The 25,817-nt window shown below is 36.8% G+C and overlaps 1 protein-coding gene across 33 annotated transcripts in view; it reads right to left on the bottom strand.

The window, feature by feature from the left end:
• KHDRBS2 (KH RNA binding domain containing, signal transduction associated 2) overlaps window positions 1–25,817 on the bottom strand; it is a 339,549-nt gene that overhangs the window by 176,597 nt on the left and 137,135 nt on the right. For all 33 annotated transcript variants that reach the window (XR_005859018.2, XR_005859021.2, XR_005859038.2 and 30 more), the window contains one exon: window positions 11,636–11,782. Coding sequence is in view for 2 of the 33 variants with exons in the window: in XM_426201.8 (XP_426201.3) it covers window positions 11,636–11,782 (147 nt within the window). In the remaining 31 variants the exon portion in view is untranslated. The remainder of the gene's footprint in view (window positions 1–11,635; window positions 11,783–25,817) is intronic.

Here is a 25,817-nt window from a genome sequence, read left to right as displayed (position 1 = left end):
TGGGAAGCAGTATATAAGATGCATCTTAGTTCTCAGTATGTGTTTTACTTGTTAGTGTAAGCAGGCTGTTGGCTGGGGATTCACTTTGAGGCATGTTCACACTGGAATTAATCTATTTAGTATTAGTTCTGAGTATTGCAACACCTGTACCCCTCTGAAGGTCTCACCCAGGGGAATCTGCTTTGTTGAGCGAGGAATATGCTGAAGCCTAATATTAAAAAGCAGATCTCCATCTTCAAGATCAGATATAGAAACAATGGTTGACAAACAAGGATGTTTGACATATCAAGTCCATTAAATAAACAAACTTTCTCAATGATGATGAGAAAGCAGATTTTGTTGACAAATTAATTTTTATAAAGCCATAAATATAGAAAACCAAAGGTTAAATATCTTTTACATTTTTTTTTTATTATTGGCAATTTTTCCCAATTATTCTGTGAAAGAGTAGTGTCAGGTTGGTCACCACATAATTACCTGGATCATTCTGCTACTGCAAGATTTCTTTTTACACTTTTTTATTCAACTGCTTGTCTTTCCAATCCAATTAACTTTTGACTCATTGATCTATTCCAGCTATATCTGACAGGTGTCCAGTAGTCCTAAAGCAAAGTCCAGTCTAGTTTCATGAAAGTGGCCTGACAGAAGAGTGAGAAACTGACAAATGCCTTTACTAATGAGCAAATGTCAATATAAGACTTAACCAAAAACCTAGAAATGAATGAAGTTGTTAGTGTCTGAAACATATAGAAGTTTCAGAGAACATGTTATCTGACCCCAAAAATTTCAACACGAGACACATCGCCTTTAAAAATCAGCCTTCATTAGCTCTGATGCACATAGGAGACCATCATTCTAAGATCTTTTTGCTAGTATCCAATTCTTTTTTTTTTCCCTTAAAAAGGGTTTTCTTAAATTAACGTTATTGTGCTAAAAAACTGCAAAGTATTGCATAATTCCTGTAAAATGCAAATATATCATCCAACATTTTGTCCATGTATGAAAGTGTTATTTGTGGGAAAAATCTGCCTTTTCTGCATCATTAATGTTAATTATAAAGTTACCACATCTAGAGACTGAAGTTCATATCTTTTTTAGGATAGTTTTTACTTCTAACATTACTTGAACTTATATGTATTATCATTGCGTTACTCACCATATACATCTTTCACAACTCTCAATTCAATTAAGCATGCAATTTTTATTTTACAAGCTTTAATTGCTATTAATCTGTTTTCTGCAAGTTTTCCTAATATTTGTATACTATTTATAAGTTATTGCCTTCACTTCATCACTGTGGCTGAAATAAAAAAACTCACTGAACTAAAGTTATTGTTTTTCTGCAGACTTTTCACAGTCAATGACTTTTTCTTTAAGAACTGGATATTTAAACTTTTCTCTTAAGATCTCTCATCCTAATGACATTTTGTCATATTTTTTCTTGCACCTAAGACACTTCCAGTGTTTCAAAACATCAGGAATATACCTATTCATCTATACAGATTGGAAGGAGCAGTCCTTGAGAGCAGCTCTGCAGAGAAGGACCTGGGGGTCCTGATGGATGACAAACTTAACATGAGCCAGCAGTGTGCACTTGCAGCTCGGAAAGCAAATGGTATCCTGGGCTCCATCATGAGAGGAGTGGCCAGCAGGGACAGGGAGGTGACTGTCCCTCTCTACTCTGCTCTTGTGAGGCCCCATCTGGAGTACTGTGTCAAGGTATGGAGCACCCAGTACAAGAAAAACAGAGAACTGTTGGAGAGGGTCTGGAGGAGGGCCAAGAAGATGATCAGGGGGCTGGAGCACCTCCCCTACGAAGACAGACTGAGGGAGCTGGGCTTATTCAGCCTGGAGCAGAGAAGGCTGCAGGGTGACCTCATTTCAGCCTTTCAGTACCTGAAGGGAGCCTATAAACAGGAAGGGAGTAAACTCTTTGAAAGGGTAGATAACAGCAGGACAAGGGGGAACGGTTTTAAGTTGAAAGAGGGAAGATTTAGGTTGGATGTTAGGGGGAAGTTCTTTACCAGGAGAGTGGTGAGGTGCTGGAACAGCTGCCCATAGAGGTTGTGGATGCCCCGTCCCTGGAGGTGTTCAAGGCCAGGTTGGATGGGGCCCTGGGCAACCTGGTCTAGTAAATGGGGAGGTTGGTGGCCCTGCCTGGCAGGGGAGTTGGAGATTCATGATCCTTGAGGTCCCTTCCAACCCAGGCCATTCTGTGATTTTGTGATTCTGTGATTGGGTTAATATATCTTTATCCTTCATACAATTTCTGAACAGATGTATGACTTAGCATGAGCACGAGACACCATTTTTAAAGAACCTCCACAGATGGTTATCAGCAACAGCTGGAGTTGTCAAAAGGCATAAGAGATCACCACATTGCTTAATAGTTTTCTAATTGATTATGAGAGGAAGAGTATTAGGAATAGGTGGGCTGTTTCATTTTATTTTATTCATGCTTTTCTGAGTGGAAGAGTGAATTGGGGTGATTCAAAATAATCTGTTTTGCTCATCATATCCATAAATTATCTAAAAAAAACCCAGTGAACTGACAACATTTAGTTCAAAGTTATTCAGGACAATAAAATCTAAAGGTTACCACAAGTGTTTAATGAAAGATCTCATTATATTGAATTTAAATGACAGAAAAACATGAGTGTTGATAAATGCAAAATAATGCATTTTATGACAAAATAATGACAATAATTAAAGTATTGATGGGCATTATAACACTGAAAATATAAAGCTCTATATTAGTTACTATTATTCAAAACAGATGCGATGGATTTTTTACAAATGGCATTCTGAGATCAGCAAATCAGTGGAAGAAAGAATAGTAGTGAGTAATGACATAAACCTGGATATTGAAATAAAAAATATCACATGATTCACATCAGAAGCATGTTGCTTCTTCACTAGTGAGATGAAGATACTGTGTGCCTTTCTGGCCATCCCATCCCTACAAGAAAGAAGCAGTGGGCTAAGGAATATACTGAAAGAAGTGCAAAGGATTTTCAGAGGTTTGTTGCATGGATTATCAGAAGTACCTTGCAACTTCAGTGCACGGAAAGATGAGGGGCATAGAAAAGAAACAAATCCAGAGGAATGTAAGTTAGAGGAATGGTGTAAGACTATCTATTGCTTTTAGCTGCATGACGATGAGGGCACTCATAAAGTATTAAGGCTGGCTTAAATAAGCAAGAGGAAGTGGTCCTTTATTTACTTATTTATTTTACACACAGTGCATAATTAAACAGTCAAACTCATTACCACATCATCTCTTATGAAGCCATAAACTTAACTAAGGTTCAAAAAACGAACTGACAAGCTCAGAGAGTAGTAAAGAAATCTACCACAGGGCACAAAGCAAGTTGATGTAAATGCAGCTTTAAAAAGATTTAATTTTTGACTACTGAGAGCTGGAATTGGAATACATGTATTGGAATATACTGTATTGGAATACAATAGGGAAAAGATTACTCTGTATTTGTGCTTCTTCTTTTCTGCTTTCCCAAGCAACCACAACTAGGCAACTAGGCATCATCAGAATTGGCTATACTGACCTATATATATAAAGAGCTTTAAAATGTCACTAAAACCTTCCTCCTCTACCTTCCAGTTAAAGAAGAAAAATAATAATAATAATGAAAACACGCCACAAAAACACACAGTGCATTCAACCAAAAAAAATTAACAGTTTTCCTAGGTAGCATTTGCAGTATGCTTTTTCAATTTATATTAAAGTAGGAAAAGAAATTAATTATATGTGTCTACCTCCACAAAATAAATGAATATCAAAGATCCCATTGTTTTACTGAAAAAGTTAAATGGAGTTAAAGCAGCCTGGTTAAGAAATAAACCACTTCCTTGAAAGAGCCTAAATAAAGAATTCCTATCCTCTTGCTTCCAATCTCACGTCCCCAGTATCTTCCTTTTCTTCCCTCTTACTAAAGGCTAAAAAATGAGACTGGTATACATGTTGGTAACACCCAATGCTGTCTCTCACATCAATTTTTGTCACCGTTACAAAGTTATTCCTTGCATGAAAAAAGCAAGTATTTTAGATACATTTTTCATGCCTACTTTTATATAGAACTAGATGTAATTTTATTTACAGGTCATGAAAATTCAGGCTTTTCTGTCAAATACTCAATCTTTATTGCTATTGATGAGATTTGTCAAATTTATGCCCCCACCCAATTCTAAAATTGAATGATAGATTGGTTTGAGGTGCTGGGGGTTCCTCTGAGGTGAGTTTAATTTGTGATACCATAGCCAAAGTACTTTCTGAGTGCTACAGACCTAGCTAACTCTTCTACTGAGAAACTGGGAGTAGTACTGTCAGATTCAAAACTCTTTGCATAAATTTTATTTTACTAAGATCCAAACCATTGCTTCTGATCTGTCACTGGTGAAAAACCAGCACCCTAACTTCAGTAAGGAAAAAGACAATCCCATACAATTGCTTATGAGTACAGACTCACTATGTGCATCATAAAAATGTCTTTAAACTGCAGATATTTTTCAGTTAAATGCTCAGATTAATTGTTGGTTGAAAGCCTCGGTCAGGTTAATGCTTCCAGTTAATCTGGAAGGCAAAGCAGAGAGCTCGCTCCAGCAGTGTGAACATGACTTTTAAGTTGATTCCTCTGTATGTCAGAGCAAGACCACCTAGGGATTGCTTTCACAGACTAAATATGTCTCCAGCATATCAAAAAAGGCTTTAATCCACTTAGGAGCATCAACTCTTGAAGCAGATATGAGGTGGTAAAGTCACTGAATCGCCTGAGGCAGCTGTAGAGCTTAGCCTCAGCTAAAAGGGGTCTGCTGGTCAGGTAGGCCAACAGGCAGTCCACTTTTAGAACTGTTTGTGCAGAGAGCACTTGGCATTTGTTCTCTCAGATATGTGAGGAACTGCACACTCTTTGTTTTGCTCTCCATTTCACAGCAGAAATAATATAAGCAGTCTAGATTGTGCATCACTGGGTGCATAAAAAGTGAGCTGAGAGACAACAGTTTGCTTTCAGTTAAAAAATGCCATCTTTGTAAGTTTAGTGTATGTCTCTCTCCTCAAACCTTCACTTTGAGGAATAGTTTTATGTTTATTCTTGTCGAAATTAAAATAAGTTATCTAAATTATGCAGTTTCAGTGCTGCTTCAGTGCTGCTCAGTGTGCTGCCAGACCGACTGGTATTGTGTTCAGAAAAACTCCACTGTCTGTAAAAAGTCAACTGCTACTGCCCACAAGTCATTACACCTCTCTTGAGTACACCTGTGTCTGAACATATTTATAGTGATTCAATTTGGTATGGGCAATTTTCAGTAAAGAAAAATGTTAAGAGGCAAAGTGCTATACAACGTTTTAGCTTCAACAGAATGTCTGAGAATTTCTTTCCTTGATTAGCAAAACTTGTGTATAAAATTGGTAAGAAATGTTGCACAGTGGGAAAACAGAGCTCTCAGCACAGCTGAGACAGCTGCTTAAATAATTTCCTTATCACAGTTTTTAAATAATTGCTGTAGTTTATATGCAAGTACATTTGTAGAATGTGCTAGTATAAATTATTTACTTTTAAGACTACAAAAGATGTCTATTTTTTGGATTGGAACTGTGCCACTGTTCAATGCCATAGTTACAGAAATATCTGAGGTAGGACAAAAAGACTGGAAATAAAAAGCAATAATATAGCTTATTTAGAAACAAAAGTAAGATTATAAAACCACAGAGTGTGAAATGGTATGTAAATAGAGATTTTATACCGTACTGCAACACAGAAGGAATTCAGACGACTAGTAAAAATGAGCAAAATAAATGTCTCATATTTCTGTATATTTGTTATAAAATTCACACCGTTGTGTTATTACTGTATGCTGTATATACAGCAATATAGTTAGCACAACATGGCATAGCAGACAATCAGCAACTTTGGACTCTAGTACCTACGAGTTCCTGTATATACACAGGAAATATATGTTGGATGCAAAACAATTTCTTTCAAAGCATTAGACTAAGATATGCCTTGAAGGGATTAAAGTACTTCAATATTTAATTGTTCCCACTGAAACAAACTGGTATCAAAGTCTATTTTCAAATGCCCTCAGATCCCATTCTTTTGCACCAACTCTTGGTGTGAATAACTTTAGCAGAAAATTAGTAACCTCTTGTTTTACTGAAAGGCTCTTTTTTCTCACTAACTTTCCATCTCTAGCTAGGAAGACTGAAGAGCTGATGCTAGAAGCTGGATCAGTGAGAATGCTTATTTTTCCTAAATTATTGGTAAGAAAATTCTTGTAATCAGTGGTAGCAAGTAAGACTGGATTGAAGTTAATTATTCAGAAAGAGATTTAAGCATCTACAAGGAAGCTTGGAATTCCCAATGATAATATAAAATCCTGCACTCACCCGCTGTCTAAAGGCAAAAATAACGTCCTTTATTAAAGCATCAGAGAAACATGGAGCTTTGCTTCTGCCAGTGCTGAGAACTGCCTCCCTGAGCAGCTCAGCATTTGTGTGTCCTCAAAGCCTGGCCAGCACTCAGGGAGCAGACTGCAGCTCACCCTGAACCCCGTGATGGGTCTGATCTGATAAACACCCAGAAAATGCCAAAGTGTACAGACAGTTGATCACAAGAAATCATCCATCAACTGAACCGCATTAAAAGACCACATGTTTATTCTCAGCCCTTGAACACTGCCAAGGTGCATCAATTTAAAGCTGGTATAATAGGCTAGGAAAATGCATGCAGCCAAATAAATTGAACAGCAGCTCTTAAGCGATAATTGGTTAAATTCCCAATCATCTGACCACACATTTGTAAACAATCTTTTTGAAGTAGTCATGGCACACCAGCTGCAAACTGTCCTCTACATAATAGCTCACTATCACAGAGCACTCATACATGAAATGAATGATCAATATCAGCTTCCGTCCTTGTCCCAAGGGATGCTAACTGTGGCAAATAGCAATGTACTGCTTACAGGGGTAGAAATGATTATCAGAAAAAAAAAAATTGCACCTTATGAAGCATAGAAATCCTAGGGATAGTATAGCCATTTAATATATGGAAATATTAACTTGTTAAATATATATATATATGTATTTGTTCTATATTAGTGTGGAAAAGTAGAATGATATAGTCATATCTAATACAAATTATGCAGCATTTCACTGCTTATTAGTGATGAGGAAATTTCTGATATCATTTACTAGAATCAGCAGAGCACGAAAAGCTTCAAGGCTACTCCTCCTCCGTAAGTGGCCATGTTAAATATTTATCTTTTTAATTCACTGACCCTGGATCCCATTCTGAAGTAATGGGACGCAATATCAGTGGGTCCTCACCCAGACCTAGATGCCATGCAGTTTGGGATCAGAAGTTGTTGATTGTCAGACACTAAAGGATTCTATACTATCCGTGGCCACAGAGGTGAATATGCAAAATACATCTGTCTGTGGGGTAAGTTTACAGAATGGTTGAAGCTGGAAAGCACCGCTAGAGGTCTTTTGAAGCAGAGGCACCTACAAAAGCTTGCCCAGGACTGTGTCTAGATGGAAGTTAATTTTACTGGTAAGAATAACAAAAGATCTAGTATCTGGAGAAAAATAATATCAGATACTAAAATTTAAATGCAAAAGAATGGCATACAATTCCTTGTAATAGGGAATATTTTTACTGCAGTTTGGTAAGGAAGGGATTAAACTATTCTGTAACAAAAGGATGAAGCATCCAGTGACAGAAACTTCAGTAATCTGTAAGCATGGTGCATCAGCTGTGTTAAAAACATAGTTCACTAAAAAGCTAAGACATCAGAATGGCCTTGTTAAGTGTGAGAGCCATCTCTGCACTTTACTTAGAGCTCTTGCACTTCTAGCATTCACAAAAAGCACATAGAGACGCAGAGAAGAAACCTGTCTCAAAATGAGTAAGGTTGGAAGGAACCATTAGAGGTCATCTGGATCAACATCACTAATCTAAGCTGGGGTACAGAGAGGATGTCTGGAGTCTGAGAGTAACCCCAGCTCTTTTTATACCTAAACTCTGGACATGCCTGAGAGCTCAGCTCTGAGGTTCCCACCATGTCTGAGAGCCCTGAAACTGGCTTCTACCTCAGCAGTCCCAGAGCCAGCCTTTCCACTTCTGTGCTCTTGTGCCTTTCACTCCCTGAAGCTCTCTGCTTAAGGCCATTTCACACCTGGGAATGTTTCTTACTCTATTTGCAAATACAAAGAAACACACAGTGATCAAGATATTAGCATTTAAAGTCTTACAATTCTGCTGTTCTAAAAGCCATATCTTCTGGAATCATGCAACTTTGTAAGGTATTTGTTATGAGAAAAATAATAAAAAAGAACCTCTAGTCGCTAGTGTTTGTACTTTCCACATAGGTAATGCTGGCTAACAAAAATTATGTTAATCAGCATAAATGTGATCTTTACCCTAAAACATTGATTTTAAGAAGCATATTGTGGTCTTTTTACTATGTTGCAAATATATATATATATATATATATATAAATTATATAGAGGAGTTATGTTTCAAAACTCTAATACCCTTTGCTCTTTTGACATATCAAACAACAGAGTATAATCTCTAGTTGACATTATTAAGGTCTCCTCACATCCCCAGAAGCCAACATTCTGCATAGAAGACAAAAGATCCAGCAAAATCAGGTGCAAAAGTAATCTTATTCACCAGGTAACAAAGCCCTGAGTGTGGCTCCCACACAGACTGCAAGCCATTTGCAAAATGGAAGCAGCAGACAGTAAATGAAGCAGCTCGGCTTTAGCAGCTTGTCAGTCACCGAACAACTGAAGGCTGCAGACATCCTGGGTTAAATCATACATTTAAATGCCACTTGGAGGGATCCCAAAATACCACCTGAGGCTGAGCTGCTTCCGACTTCAAAATGCATTCACATTTGAAAGAACCAGTATAAACTGGCAATTGTTTTCTACCTCCAAATTTGAGGGAAAACCTTAAAAAGTAAAAATGTCAATGCTGCTTTTGGGCAAGATCAAAAACTAAGTAATCCAAATGAAATTGAAAGTCTTTGTTCATTATAACCTTGTATAAGTTAACAAACTGTTAAATGTTTATTCTCTTTTTTCTTTCTTCTGCCCTATTCCACAATTTTTTTTTTCTGTTGTTATGATTGCTGTGCACTTATTTTAAAATTCAGTCCCATCAAAACTTACAGATATGGTATGAAAATGTCCTTTCATCTTACTGACACAAACAATCAATGTAATTTCTAAGAGCAATATTTCACTTAAATTTAACAAAATTCATAAGCAATGTGAAAACTCATTTAAATAGTTTATAACATCCTTGATTTGGTATAAATAAAACTGTTAGGTTCTACTGCTTCCACTCCTGTAATGCAATTCTGATATTCACTGCTGCAATAAATTAGGCCTTATAAACAACAATACATCATAAAACAAATTCAAGAGATGTTGTAAATAGGGAACAAAAAGGAAATTATCTCATGCAAGCTTTTTCAATGTAAACCCCTTGACGCATGCTGTAACCAGCCAGTTAATAATTGCTTTGTAAATTCTTGTAAATCTGAAATGAAGCAGAGGGGATAAAACCAACAAACAAGTCATAAAGCATGATTGTTACTTGTTTGGAGTGATTATTGCCACTGCCAGCCAGGTTCCAAATCTCATAACAAAGAATTTGGTGGGTTTTTTTTTATTTCCTCCATTGCAGCTGTTTTACTGGTGATGGAGAATACATACAATCCTTATCAATAAATAATGTGTCACACAAAAGATATGCCTGGCCAGATTCTGAATATTTTAAATATTTTAATATTTTAAGCAGTAATACACCGTAAAGTTTAACACTTATACCTCAGAGTACTCTCTCCCCCTTCTTCACTCAGAATGGATTTTCTCAGGCTGGACAGAATTTGTGATGGATGATAAAAGTCAAGAGCACACAGAAATGGAGACTATGACTATGTAATAGTATAATGCAGTGGCTCCTTTTCAGAATGAAGAAGACATATGAAGCTATCTTTTTAAAAAGAAACCATTTAGAGAAACAAAGCTTGGCAAGATCATGAACAGGAAGTAGGTTTATCCGAAGGACAAATGCTGGCAGTCTTTATCATCAGCACCGCTGCCATTTTTAGCTACAATATTCCAGATTTTTTAGGAATCTCACCATTAGTTTGATGCTAAAATACTATTCCATGCTCTGTTGTCAGCATTATAACAATGATATGACTCTGTATTGCAGGTTCAACAGTGTCAGAAATCATGAATTTCTGCTTTCTTGTCTCGTGGTTTTATCCCCATTTTATGATCTGTGTTTGGTTTATTGTTTTTTTGTTTGTTTTTAATCTGGAAATACAAAATGGGATAGAGTGGGAAAATTGGTAAGATAAAGTGAACTGTTTTAAAAGAGGCTCTTTGCTATCCCTGACTTGGTGCCAATCAACTGTGCTATTTAAAACAAATATTAATCTTATTTGTTATGATTTAAGTTACTTATCTTGTACTCTTAAAAATGTGTAATTGCTTTAAAAATTTTAAAGTTTAAAATGCTGTACTTGAATATAGCACATGTATTTTATTTTCTTCCCATCAAGAACCTCTTGCTGAGAACCTCCCACCAAATAAAACACTTAATTTCTGCCATGCAAATAAATGCATTCCTCATCTGAATATCTCTGATCTTGGCATCGTATCACATGTGATAAGAACACATTAATTGAATCCTTCTGTTATTATTAACAGATATGAACATTTATTGCAATTCATTTCTACAAATAGAAATAAGCTCCTCTTGCATTTTCTTAATGAATGCAAGTTCTGAACATGTTTGGAGCACTTAATAGTCTCAGTATAGAGTGCAGACAATAACTCATTTAATTCTACTGTACAAAAGTACTACATATATAATAATACATATTTAATACAATATGTATATAATACATAAATATTTACATAGTACTTAATACTTACTGTGTATATATAATATATACTGTGTAAATACTGTATATATATTGTATAAATGTAGAGAAAATCCACTTCAGAAAGTCTGAAGAAAAATCAGCCAGTAAATATTTCAGAAAGTGATTTAATTAGTCTCAATAATATTGAAAAGGTACTAAAGAAGTAGTTTTAGTGACTGCTTGAGCACTTTCCTAGTTGATGGAGGACTGCCTAAATAGTGATCTGAGTCACGACTAGCTATCTGAGCAGAAAAATCAGTGTAAAATATGAAGAATGTTTTGCTCATGTTGTTTTCTCCAGACAAAAATCATCGATCACTTTAGATAAATCATTACCTTATGACATACCTAAATGTTTTGATAGACGTAAGCATTCAAAAATCTTGAAAATTTACTTGCATGCTAATGATTAATGACTGTAACCAGAAAAAAACAATCCACTCTTCCCTCTAAAAACCAAGGAAGTAGGACAAATTAAAATTAGAACACATAGAAAACACATTAGAGGGTCAGCTATGACAATTAATGGCCTGTTTGGCATCTCCTTTAGCTGAATCTTCAACAGACCATTTAGTTTTTTTTCTCGAGCTGTAGGCATTTAAAGAAGGCACAAATTTAATGTAGTGAAACCATAGACAGTCACAGAAGAATGCTGTAAGACACTTACAGGAACGAGGAATTTTTTTATTTCTTCCAAGGCATGACTCATACGGGAATATGCTTCCCCAGGTGGAGCAAATACTTCAATTAATACATGAAGCTCATCACTCAAGTGGGCATATTTAGCTTCTCCACTTTTCCTCAGTTCTTCCTCCTATGAAAAAGAGTGGTTTCTTTAGAACTGAGAATCTACTGATTTTGCATTGGTTTAGCCTTTACAGAGAACATGACAAAAAGACATAATACAAACAGATTTTTAGTACAATCCATTTAAATATTTAAAAATCATTTTTGAGTGTTTGAATGGTAAAACTGGTGTAATTATCATATACAACAGATTTTAATCAGCACAGTGAAAAAATGCTAAATACTCCAAAACTGAGTAATGAAATATTAACTCCATAAATGCAAAAGATCACAGAATCATACAATGGCCTGGGGTGAAAAGGACAACAGTCATCATCTAGTTTCAACCCCCTGCTATGTGTAGGGTCACCAACCACTAGACCAGGCTGCCCAGAGCCACATCCAGCCTGGCCGTGAATGATGAATTGAATTGAAGATGATTGAATCTGTTTGAATTTGAGCTGTTCACAAAAATAAAATAAAGATCCAGTTAGCCATTCTGGAGTATTTTAAACAATTTTATCATTCCTTTTTTTTTTTTTTTTTTTTTTTTTTTTTAATTTGACAAATATCTGTAGACCGTAGATGTTAATATTGCTAAAGTAAAGACTGCTCTGGCTTTATTTGAGACATGAGGTCTGAGTTTCAGTCCCAGTTCTGATATTTGGTACCTATGCAGTCCTGTGTACAATGGTTAAGAAGATGGTTCATCTCACTTACTTAGGTTTGTTTTGACAGTCTTTGGTCTCAGTTTTCTATCAATTAAATGAGGGTAATAATCCAAATTTATTTCAGGGCAATATTCTGAAGCATCACCCCGCCACTTTATACAAGGCTTTGAGATAGGGAATGTAAACTGTAATGGACATTAATAGTAGCTACCCTACAAAAAGCGAAGGTGTAAAATAGTGGTCAATTTAATGTAATTGTCTATGACAACAGAATGCCAAATTTCTCATTACTATACAAAATAGCAATAAGAAATGCTGAAAATCTGATGAGTTTAAAGCTCAATCTTCAAAAATACTTTTAGAAATGTAATTTTGAAGAAAGTACATTTGTATATTTTCATTTTATAGATGGAAAACCTAATCAGAGAAAACAAGTAAATTAATTTGCTTAAAACTGTCGTAGAATTTACAGCTTCTTAGTATATACTCAGATAATTCTTTTGCAGCACAAAGATATCTAAGACATGAAAACTGTACGAATGACAGCTGATATGTTATTTATTGATAACAAAAAGTCAACAAACTTCATTAAAATATAAATCACATCTATTCTTTTTCAAATGTTGGCAAAAATAATATTTATGTGATTATTTTGACATCAGTAACAGGATTTATAATCTAGAATTCTCTCACAGGAAGATATGTGTATGCTTGCATGGTTGAAACACTGGTAATTACATTTTTCTTTTCTCCATAAACTCAGGAATTCTGAAAAAGCATCATTTTATAACGTTCCTAGGTTCAAAGTATGCTTTCTGTCATGGCTCAGCAGGTATTTATACGGGTGTTAGAAACAGAAAAATCCTCAGCATTTCTTCCTGAGTATACATAATGATGCTTTTTTCATGGAATGCATAGAGTTAAATAACAAATTTTCACATGGTACCTATGTACAAGTGTGATATGTCAGAAAACACTTCTTTTACTGCAAGTGTGTGTGTGTTAAAGGAGAGAAGCTCCTTCAGGAAAAATATCGACGAGTAAGAACTCATAGTCCATGTAAGCACTCTACCAAGATTTGCTTCCCTGAACCAGTGAGTATGACTAAGCATGTGAATTGCTCCAAAAGTAATGCCTCCTATTTATTTCCATGGGAACGACAACAAATACAAAGAACACAATAAAGCTATTTGACAGAGCAAATTCTCAGCTAGAAAATATTATTTTTCAACATATTCACCACCGTTTGCTGTGCTTTTTTGTCAGCAATGAACAAGAGCCTGCATACCACTCATAAAAAACTGCACTAATGGAGGTGCTTCACTGTTGCTGTTACTACTGCTGAAATGCACCATACACCACCTCACTGTGCTCACATCCACTGTTTGGTCTCTGTAAAAGCTCAGCAAGTGTTGGCAAATGTCAGTGTGTGCAATTTTTCCGCATGGAGGAATTAAATTCCACACCTTCGCTTCATCAGCACTTCCATGTCAGACACCATGTTGTCAGAGTGCCCCTCTGCTGCCATCTGTTGTACAGCAACAAAATGTACCAGAATACCGTGAGGCAGGTTCAGCCTCTACTGCCATACCACCTACATCCGCCTCTGATGTCATGGACAAAAATAATAAAATAGGAGGCATGACTTTCAGAGCAGCTCTCATATTTTACAACTGAACCTAGGTTTACAATAAATCATACATGAAGAGTAAGGCATTTAACAAGCAAAATAACAGACATAACTCAAGCTGTTAAACACTCATTTGATATGGAAATTTATACCTACTGCCAGGTTATACATCTTTCAAAGTGCATCCCAGGAGCATGTGAATTTGGATGATACCTTTGTGTGGCTTCATTAGCAAGCAGCACAACCCAGGTGCCCAGTAAAATGATCAGTCCACACTATCTGCATTTAGTATTACATAACACATATTCAGAGGGTTTTCCTTCCTGTTAGGTGAAGCCTCTTCACACAAACTGAGTTCCCATTATAGGTCAGATAGCTTTCCTGGAGCTTTGGCTTATCTTCATGTAGAGGAGGAACCCTGTCCACACACTGTGATGTCTGCATAATAACATCAAGTAAGAGGAAATGATGAAGAGATTATCTTCTGAACTAATGAATGAAGACACAAGGTGGTTCTGATAACTACTAAATTAAGAGGCCTTCTAACTAAACAGAAAATTTCTCTTTCACGTGATGCCAAAATGACTGTGATTGTCATAAAGCTCATTCAAGGCAAACAGGAATAACTTAGTAATACTAAGTCTGCTCAGTCATTTAAAAACAATGAAAACTTGAATAATGTCTTCAAAATGTTAGATAACAAAAGGGAGATTTTTCATCAGTATTTTGGAAAGGAGTGTTGGAAAGACTTATCTCTTGAAGGTATAGGTAATGAAATTTCCCTTTCCAACTACAAAATCTATCTTTTTCTGAGTATTCCACACTGTAAAGATGTAAAGAGGCAACTACAGGTCTACCTGGATACTCACACAGGCAGCTGCCAATTCTGAACTGAAAAAAATACCACCTCAAACTTCAGACCATTTCTCCTGTTTGGAGCAATCCTGTCAGGTAGGATGCCAGGAGAGCCTGTGGCTACCATCACTTCATGGGATCTGAAAATGAAAAGTGATACTGTATAGTGGCTGTTCACTAGTTACTGGGTGGAAAGGCAAAGCCTGAACATCATGCCCGTCCTTGCTTTGGAAAGCTGTCTTCTAAGGAAAGGAACCTGGTTCTAAAAAGTTATGCAGAATTAATTCACATTTTCACAGAAGGATTCAAGCAATATATTCAGAGCTTTTCATTCTAAACTTCATCTTCAGACCCCATTGACAGTATGATTTTCCTAAAGAGGAGACAAATGACAGCATTAAAAGAGATGCTACGTGAAGCTGCATGAAAAGGAAAATCTACAGTATGTTTACAGTGATGGGTGACCTATACGTTTCTTTCACAAACACTGAGGTCTCCAAAAGTAAACAAGCTGCATGGTCTGTCAGCTTCCTAGCTAGGAGAGAACTTGACACCAGAGCAGCAAAATGATTTCCAGATTAGGATGTTACATAGTGCTGAAGATGATGCTGTCAGGTCCAGAAGGGACATCAACATGGTGATAACAGGATTCTGAGCTGACCTATCTGGGTGCTCCCTTACTAGTCAGAGCAGATGATCCTTTCCGCTCCATTCACCCTCCTCATAGCAGAAGCAGGCTCAGCTCCTTCCATAAGGTCAAGGTGGGTTTGGCTTGTCATTCTCTTGTGGCAGCAAAGCACAAAGCTTCCCAATGGGATGCCTTGGCTAATTACCTCTACACGGTTCTTTACCCTGCTTTTGGCCATACACCTACCTCACTTTCACCCTCCCAAACTCCTTCCACATAAACAACTTGGTCCTAATTACCATTTACCCATTCATCACAGTTTTGTTGCAGTCATACTCAAATTCATTATTCCTGATACCATTACCTAGGGAATATAAATCTATATAACTATATGTGTATTTATATAGCTATCTGCAGGCTGTTTGCCTTGCAAGACTTTGCACTCCTAAAGGACCATTTGATTTGCACCATTCCAACTGTCTTGGAGTTTGTCTGTTTCTTATATAATTCTGCCTTAATGATCTGTGAGATTCAGCTGTTCCTCATGGAGCTGTCTGTAACTTTTGTTAGCTTCTCATCACTTTTTATGTTCGGCAAATTCCCAGGACATTCTTATGTCTGGCTATTTTCTGCATCCTGTTCAGTTTGCATGGCCTTAGCCAGGGTCTCGGCATTAGCTCAGTAGTTTGCCTGCAGCCCTATCACAGGAACCGTAGGAGCTTAAACCTACTCACGTAGAATTGAACCAAGCCCTGTAAGAACAATGCATGCTGAATGTGTGATGGAACCACTGTAGAGAACTACCCTGAAAAAAAATTAAAATACAGTTAAAGTAGTAAGAGTTATTAGGCACTGAATATTTTAAAAAAATACTTTGGATCAAATCAGTTTTGATATATAAAATGAATGAAATAAATAGATTTCCCGGGCTTCTGGATCAGCATTGGCAATCTTTCCTAATACTGACCCTCAGCTTAATAATATGCATCTTCTTTACTAACAGGTGATGATCTTTAACTTTGCCCTGGATCAGCACAGCACCCTCTGGAGACCAATGATCCACCAGACCCTATCATCATTCTCTCCCTCTGTGCACCAACTCCCTTCATATCTCCAAAGTGATAGTATTATATCCAATGTCCCAACACAGTTACTATCACATGCTGTGCTTCAGATTTCCTTTGTCCTCATCTACTGTCTCACAGGGTGTGTGTCAGACACACCACCCTTAACCTGAGGCATGTTTCCATAACTCACTGCTTCATAAAAGATAACAGACATTTTGAAACATTTGTGTGTTTTGTAAGTTAGAATCACAGAATCATAGAATCCTTAGAGTTGGAAGGGACCTTTAAAGGCCATCTAGTCTAAATCCCCTGCAGCGAACAGGGACATGCACAGCTAGGTCAGGTTGCCCAGAGCCTTATCCAGCCTCACCTTGAATGTCTCCAGGGATGGGGTAGCAACATCATCTCTAGGCAACCTGTTCCAGTGTCTCACCACCTTCACTGTAAAAGACTTCTTCTTTATATCCAACCCAAATCTACCCTCTTTGAGCTTGAAGCCATTTCTCCTTAAAGTTAAGGGGAAATTAAGAAGTTCTCCTAAGTTACCTTAAGTATCAGTTGACCAAAGCAGGGGAAATGAATTATAAAACTCCACAGAAGAAATTAGACAAATACTGACCTCTGCAAAGGCAACATGATAGCAACATGAAGTCCAAGAAAAATGATTAATTATCTCTTGATGAGAAAACAGCCTTACAATTTTAGAAGTGTAGGTCCTGACCCTGACAGAGAACTTACTTCTGACCGGAACACAGACCAGTATACTTAAAAAAAACTGCTGGAAGGAACAACTGGAATTTGTATAGTAAACAAAATTATGATTGATGAATGAAAAGTAACCTGATAAAATCAAAATGCCAGAATATCCAAGAATAGTAGGAAGAAAAACAAAACAAAACTGAAACAGGAATTGAGTAAAGCACACAGATAAATTGCATAAATACAACATGGATCTTACAGTGTAACAAATACAGCCAGAGTGCATTTGAGAATTGCACTGTATTTCCTATCTGACAAGAACTTGCAAATAAAAGCACACAGCAGAAAACAGACAAAGCTGAAAATCACAGCACTGTTGCTAAAGAAGTGCTATTCATAAGATCAATGGACAATGCTACAGAAGAAAATTAATGAGCATGAAGTTTCACAAAATGCAAACCAATTAATTTTTAATCTGGACATAAATGCAAAAACTAAGGTGTCTGCAATGCCAATGTTAGCAAAAGCAATAACTGAGCTCTAGAGAAAGAGGTAAATCAGAAGAGATATAATGTCTCCGTGCTTTGGAGTTCAAAATCATTCAGATCCTAGGTCCTAGAGAGAAGAATGCAGAGAAAAATACTCAGGAAAAATGTGAGAATAAAAAGGAATTTGAGGATAGGGAAAGGATTCAGCAGAGTATAAAGTGAAGCTAAAAGCTTAGCCATCCCTTGCGTCTTATTTTTAGAGAAGTCATTTTCAGTCCAGGTCAAAGAATAAAGAAGATGGATACAGTCAGGACATGAGAGCTTGCACAGCAGAGCTAAGAGGGTGGGTGTACTCCTGTCACATTACAGCATCTGCAGTCAGACACAGATACCCTGTAAGTAAATACAGGTGTATAAAAAAAGAACACTGCTTATAATAGAGGAAACTTTTGAAGACATATGTGCACAATGTGCACGTTGTGTTATTTTCCAATATATTTCATGATGAAATAAAACTTCTTAATGCCAAAGAGGTGCTAACTTGTCTGTAGATTATATTGTTTTTAGCTAGTTGATGGGATCAGTAGAAGAATGGGACAACAAAATGTCCATTGAATCACTGAGGGATAACACAGGCATAACACCTGGGGTGAATGTTAGATGAACAAAAATTGTAAGTTCTGTGCAAAGGAAATAAACTTGCAGAAGAAAAGGTAACACATTTAAGTGACATATGCCAAAAAGGAGGCCGCAAGTAGTCACTATCATGACCAACAAGATACAACCTACATAAAAATTTGTACCAGAAAGCTGATAGTGGCAAGAGAGCTCACAAACCTACAGATACACCTATGCTTGCACAAAACTAAGTTAGGGACAAAATAACTATAAAACTAAATTAGATAAAGATGCTCAATGAATGCAACCAATGAATTTGAAGAAAAAGTTTGAAAAGCCCATGCAGGAAATTAAGAGATCCAAAAGAAATGCACAACTGCCATATTTAAGGATGCTTCCTACAAACATTATTTTTATCTTAATAGTTATGATCACAACTAGGGACCACTGTACTCAGGGTGGATTCAGATTCTGGAAGAAGACTTGCTCTTAATTAATAAGAGTACAAAATGTCATGTTTTTATTTATGCAAGGCTAATTACCAATTTGCGGCATACAAGCTACAAAGTAGATTGAACTTCCACTACACTGTGAGCAAAAAGCTGTCTTATTCACAGTCTTTTTTTTCTTTTTTTTTCTTCATCTTAGTAAAGTGGTAAAAGTCTAATCAAAGAATTGTTAGTACTCTAGTTCCATACTAATTCTTGCAGCTGAAAGTCCGTGCTGGTAAAATGATGAATACACAAACTTTCTATTACCTACCCTGTTCTCTGGTGTTATGCTCCCCCATCCACTGCTCCTGGGGTCCAAAGGCAGAGATATGAGTAGCTGGTGGGGGGCATTAATGTGAGTAGAGAAGGCACAGATTTGTTTATGCTGGTTGAAAGAAAATATTTTCTTTTCCTTTGCTATCAATCTCACTTTCCTGAGATCACTTTTCTACTTTAATATTATTTTTCTAGATCTACCTATTTTATTGTTAAGAAGTTATCTTATTTTTTAAAAATTTTAATCCTATTTTTATTGACAGAGAAGGTGAACAGTTACCTTGAATTGATACTAATGTTATAGATGCTAGAAAGTTCGTCTTATGGTTTAGCTAATTCAGCAAGCTGACTAATGTTCAATTATCTAACATGCTGAAAATTTGATTATCTGTATTTATGTTAAGAATTCAGAGGGTTCGGTATGCTGACAAAAGTAGGAGAATTTTAAAATACCTAATTATCCAGCAAACAATCATCTTGATCTCCATGAAGTATATTCCTCAATTTCCGTGTGTAATCAAATTGTATTGTTTATTCAAATATACAAACAGGATAATTTAAATGAAAGATCTCTATCCTTTTTTTTCTCTGTCATTTATCATATTTTCAGTTGGTTCTATTAGACTGCAGTTTTTAAAAAATGGAATATGTAGATAAAATATTCATATGATTTGCAAAATACATTCTGTCTTTAAGTATAGGGGCATATGTGAAAAGAAATGTTTTGAAGTTCTCAGTGAATGCATTTGCAGTGCATTACATTATTAGATTATCGAACTGAAATACAAGTCAACTCCAGCTGTACAATAGTTCAGTGCTTTATAAGGAGCTTCTTTTTGGTTACATGAAGGAAATAATTGAAAGAATATTTTTATTATAGAGAAAGGTCGGCAAGGAAAAATCAGTGCCTAAGGTATTGTATGTAGAAGCAGAGTGAACAACTTTTACTATATTTCCTAGGAGCCCATAATCACAGGTCTAGCTTGTGGTCTTACCTTTGACTGTAAAAGAAACTGAAGTTTCACTTTGGGAATTCATTTATTCATATATTTCGAATCAATTTAATGATGAAAGAGCTAAGTACACATTTATAGGTAACTACCTGCTTAATCACCCATCTAATGAAGGATGCTTCCTGAAATACAGGCATGCAGAACAAATCCACTGAAGCACATAGGCAGTAGTTTGGTGCTACTGATGATGTCTACATGGATAGATATTGCAAGCCCTTCCTGATCTTACTGCATAACCTGCTGACTTAGCTCACAGCTAAAAAGAACTTAAAAGCCCAGGATTTAAGCATGATTTTGATCCTAAACCCCGGATTGCGGCCATACGAATTCCCCTTCAGTTGTTTTCTAGCCTATAGAAGCCAGCATTTACAACAGAAATATTCCTTAGATGCAGAAGTTTCTGACCAGCAGTACCTCATTAGGGTGAAGGAAATCTCATACTTATTTCATGCTTAAGGCTTCTTTGAGATTCAAAAACTAGTGAGGGACTAAATAAGACATGCCCCGAATACACTCTAACAACAACAAAAAAAGTGGAGCTGCTACATTAATGAGACAACAGTTGGACTGGTCATCAAGTTAGGAAATAGTTGTCCATAGTAGGAAAATTACTAGATGAATGCCACAAGAACCATTCTGGGACACATGCTGTTAAACAGTGCATAAATGATCTAGAAAATGAGATGAAAAGTAATGAAAGTTGTGTAGTGCTTTCTAGAGTGCTCTGTGCACTCTATTAGGGACTCCAGATATGTTATTTCTGGAGACTGATCTTGGAGATGTTACAGACAGTTCTCCAGAAATAATGGTTCAGTGTCGAATAGCAATTAACAAGACATCCTCTTCTAGGAGAAAAATAAATGAAACAGCATGGAATTATGACAGTGTTATTCTGTCTCATTTGGAAATGTGATTGCATCTAGCTAGGTGTGATATGTTGTATTCCTAAAGAATGAAAGCATTTGCAAATCTAAGCTGTTTTGTCCTACGTATAATTGCTTGCTGATGCTCTAGGTGAATCTTTTTTTTTTATTAAAGAACACCTATAACATAGATGTGTACACTTAAGGCAGTGTCAAATATAGAACTCATTTCTAATAATGTTTCTCACAGTGCTGCACATTTTGTTTAAAATATGCTATTACTAATTAGTATTCAAATGAGCTCAATGTAGTATTACAAGTGCTTCATCTAGAAAGTAATGTAACACTTCAGTGGCGCTGATTGCTCATTATAATCATAGCTGAGAGAGTGCAGAGGAGATCTATTTACAGCTGCTTCCAGTTGCAAATCCGGGGATCATGACTGTTGGAGGGATGCAGAGAAGTACTGCAGTCTTTGTTTCTCTAGTCCCACTGTCCTTGCCTGCAGCTTTTCTTTTGCAGGATAATGTTGAGCCCACCCCTCTTAAACTCATCTGGGAAGCTTGTACAAATAGAAGCAATGATCCTCTTTAAGTCTTCTATGTTTTTTCTAGGCAATGTCCACTGGTGACCAGGTTTCTACATTAACACTTTACACTCTGAAATGCAATGGTAATGTGATGCAGAGAAGATCCCTCCCTAAACGCTTGGAAAGAGTTTTGCATCTGGGCAACCTGATCCGGCTGTGGTGTTGCTGTTCATTGCAGGGCAGTTGGACTAGATGGCCCTCAGAGGTCCCTTCCAACTCAGGATTTTATGATTCTATGATCTCTAGGAATCCCTGTTTTTACTGAGTATATTGAAACTGACTTTTTTGTTTTGTTTTGTATTGTTTTTGTAATGAATGCAATGTCAACTTTCTGATATGTATATATACAAGAGGGAGGCTTTTCATTATACTTTTTATATATATATGTTTTATATATATTTATGTATATATATATATTTATATATATATATTTATGTATATATCTGGGTGATATTAAACAGAATTTGTTTATAATAATCATCTCCTTGCCACATTTGCAACGAATAATATATATATATATTTCTTAGAGGTGCTTCCTTAAGAATGAAATTCAGAGGTACTTTTGTTGGCACACAGTAGCTATTTTCACTTGATTGCCATAGTAGCCTAGGCAGGAGAACAGGGATGTTTTTTTCCCAAACAGTTTAAAGACGTGTCTGATAAGCTGCATTATAAAGTGCATTTTCATGCAATTTGACTGCCAATAATTATCTATGAAAGCCTTGATAAATCACAGTTTTGGAAATGAAGATAGCAAAAGTATCTGGGGATCCTACCACCAAGTATAGAGAAAACTATTTTCTATTTCCCCTTCATTATCATGTAATGATGCTGAAAGCACATCAGTGGAGGTTACCCACACAGGTGGAGGGAGCCAGAGCTCTGAAAAATGATGGAGGACAAGAAATTTCATAAATAATGACCAAATATTGTATCTTATGGCAATAACCCAGATTGAAATGGTTAAATATGTGAATTTGCTCCAAAAACATACTACCTTCTGAAAAAGTATTTCAAATAACGGATACATGAAAACACCTGAACTATCAACCAGTAGTTAGAACTTTTTTTCCACAAGCATATTCTATTTCTGATTTGGAATTTTAATGTCATGCAAATGAGTCATTTCATGTCACATGTCATAGTCATACACAAATTTGCAAGTTTCACCTGCTTTTTCTTTCCCAGTATGATTAGGTTTTGCATAATGGCGAAGAAAATAAACACAGTTTCAATGGTAAAATTACTTTTTCCTCTACTATTCAGAAAATCTAACTACTCACATTACATTAATTTAGACAAATAAATTTTAGTGACAGCGCAAGTACTTGGGTGATTTCTCACAAAGGTGTCACAAGTGGTTAATAGCTGAATCTGTTATAGTAATATTACATATATCATGATTTTATGTCTGACAGTAGCTGAACTTAAGTAAAATTGCTTGCAAATAGATTCTCAGTCATCTCAGCTATGATGGTGATTCTCCTCTGCAAAGATGGAAGAACACATTTTCTAATTTTCTCATAATGGAAAATTGTAAAGATATTAGTCCAATATAAGCTGCAAATGAATCTAAGACTAAAAACTCTGATTTTTTAATGAGTAGTGATTATAGCAGTTCTAATACTAATTCACCAGAAGCTTCCTTTTCATGAAATGTGCGGAGTACTCAGATGATGGAAAATTCAGATAACATTCAACTCCTTGGCGAAGCAGCTTGAATCTGACCTGAACTATGAACCATGAGAGAGTGACTTAAGAATGTACTACTCCTAAAGAACTAGTAAAGAAATCAAACTTACCTCTGTCAAGTTTTCTTATTTTAATATAACTTGAACAAGGGGCAGGATGATGGTAATATTTGAGTGAGGTTACAGCCTGTGACTCCAACAAGAACTCCAGTAATCTTCATTGCAAATTTTAGAATATATGACCTGATTATGTCAGGTCAGAGCAAGCTCCAGCTGCTCCAAAATGGACCCACTGCTGCCAGAGCTGAGAAACACCAGGTGTGCCTCTGGGAGGCCAGATTTAAGAAACGGAAAAACTGCTGCACAATGGCAGCTGGGAGAGGGGAATGAGAAATGGGAGAGAAGCAGCCACCAAGGTCAGTGCAGAAGAAGGGCAGGAGATGTCCCGCGCATGGAGAAGAAGCTCCCTGCAGCAGCCCAGGAGCAGTCCACAGTCAAGAGGGGCTGTGTCCCTGCAGCCCACGGGCACCACATGGAGCAGATCTTCCTTTGTAGCCATAGAGGAGCCCACAGTGCTGTAGTGGATGAGGCCTGAAGGCTGCAGCCCATGGATATCCCCGCAGGAGCAGCCCAGGCCAGAGCTGCAGCCTGAGGAGAATGGCCCATGGTGGGGCAGGAGGGCTGGGGGAGCTGCCACCTGTGGGGGCAGTGCTGGAGCAGTACTTGAAGGTACGGAGCTGTGTACTGGGAAAGCTGCAGCCTGGGGGCAGCCCATGTGGGATCAGGTGAGGAAAGACAGCAACCCCTTGGAGGGACCTGCATGGAGCAGGGGCAGAGAGTGACCATGGAGGAGCGGCAGAGATGAAGTGTTATGAACTGTTTTTTGTTTGCTTTTGGTTCTTACTGCTCCAAACTTATTATCGCTATGGTGAGTCTGTTTTCCTTGTGATGCTAATTGGTCAGTGATCTCCCTGTTCTTATCTCAACCCAATATAACCTTATGGTATTCTCTCCCTGGTATTCTTTTGAGGTTGGAGAAAGAGAGCAGTGTGGTAGTGCTGAATGGCCCATCAGAGTGAAAACACCAAAGTTAAGAAGATCAAGGATCCTTGCTGGAAGGAAAAGTGACCCCTATGGCAGTTTACACAGAAATCTTAGTATCTTGACTTTCATCTGTCTTTTCAAATATTGTCCCAATAACAAGAGGAAACCACACTGAGCAGAAAGTCTGGAGTGGCTGCCTGCAAAAACTATACTAAAAGCTGTGTGAGCTTAACTTCTCTGGGAGAAATGCCATTTCACTGCTATGCATTTGTTCTATTCTCTTTACATTTGCCAGCTGCAAAATACTGTCTGTTATCAGTCTTTATATGGAAAACTTAGAAAGGAATAGAAAGAAGCCTGTTGGGTGACAAGGGTTTTCCTCTGGGATGTCCCACACTGTGAATGGTACGTCATTCCTTAGGTTTCCAAAGGAAACATCAGATGTGCATTCACTTACAGAGGAGCTTATCCGTAGCTGATGAGGTCACTGGTACTAAACTGGCCTGGCCAAGATGCCAGAGAAAACATGTAGATACAACATCCCTCTTAAAAACTCCCAGAGCACTGTCCCTGCTACCCTCTACAGGGCTCCCCATCTGCCACTCTGACTGGTCCAAACCACATACACATCAAACAAGCATAAAAACATAACAGCAAAATAATTATAAAATTCTCTTTAAAGCCGATCACTGTACTCCAGAAAAGGTTAAGTACCAGCAATCTTCAAAGAGTCAGCTAATTTTACCGCACTAAAAATTAATATTCATTTTGTACTTAAGTTTTATCAGCCAGATCATCCTTGGCAATTTAAAGTACTCCTTCAAACCCCTCTGTGCTTTCAGATTTATGCTAGAAGATATAACCTTGTGCACAGACTTTGAGTGTCGCAAAACTTTCATTATATGGTAGCCACATTTCAGATAATGATAAAATATGCAGATTACATTAATCAATTATAGTCAATTCTGCTTAATGTCACCATCAGTTTACTGCAAAATTTCTTTCTATTAAAAGCATTTTCCCAGGAAACACTGTAACCTGCCTCTGGCTGAAAATGAAGCATTGCATTTGATTTCCAGTTCTTTAGTGCTTTAGCACCTGTGGTCTCCCTTGTTGCTCATTTTCAATATCAGTACAAATGAATGTAAAATAAAATTGAACAGCAGCCCTGTTTATGACAGATTTTCTCCATAGCTCTGAGACAAAAGATGAGATTGTTTTTATTGTTCTATGAGCATCCTAAAATGTTCTGACTGATATTAAATGCTGAAAAAGCCACAATTCTTTTCCTTTCTTCCTTTCTCTTCTAAATTGGCAAGCAGTTAAAATAAAATATAAATCCTAAATTGAGAATGTGTGCACACATAGGAGCTTTGGCTTCTAACAAACTAATGTTGTTTTTTTCGTTGTTGTTGTTTTTTGTTCTTGATTTTTTATTAT

This window comes from Gallus gallus, chromosome 3, assembly GCF_016699485.2.
Source record: "Gallus gallus isolate bGalGal1 chromosome 3, bGalGal1.mat.broiler.GRCg7b, whole genome shotgun sequence".
Classification (NCBI taxonomy): Eukaryota; Metazoa; Chordata; class Aves; order Galliformes; family Phasianidae; genus Gallus; species Gallus gallus.
The sequence above is the reverse complement of the archived record's forward strand: the minus strand, read 5'-3'. Positions and strand labels throughout refer to the sequence as shown.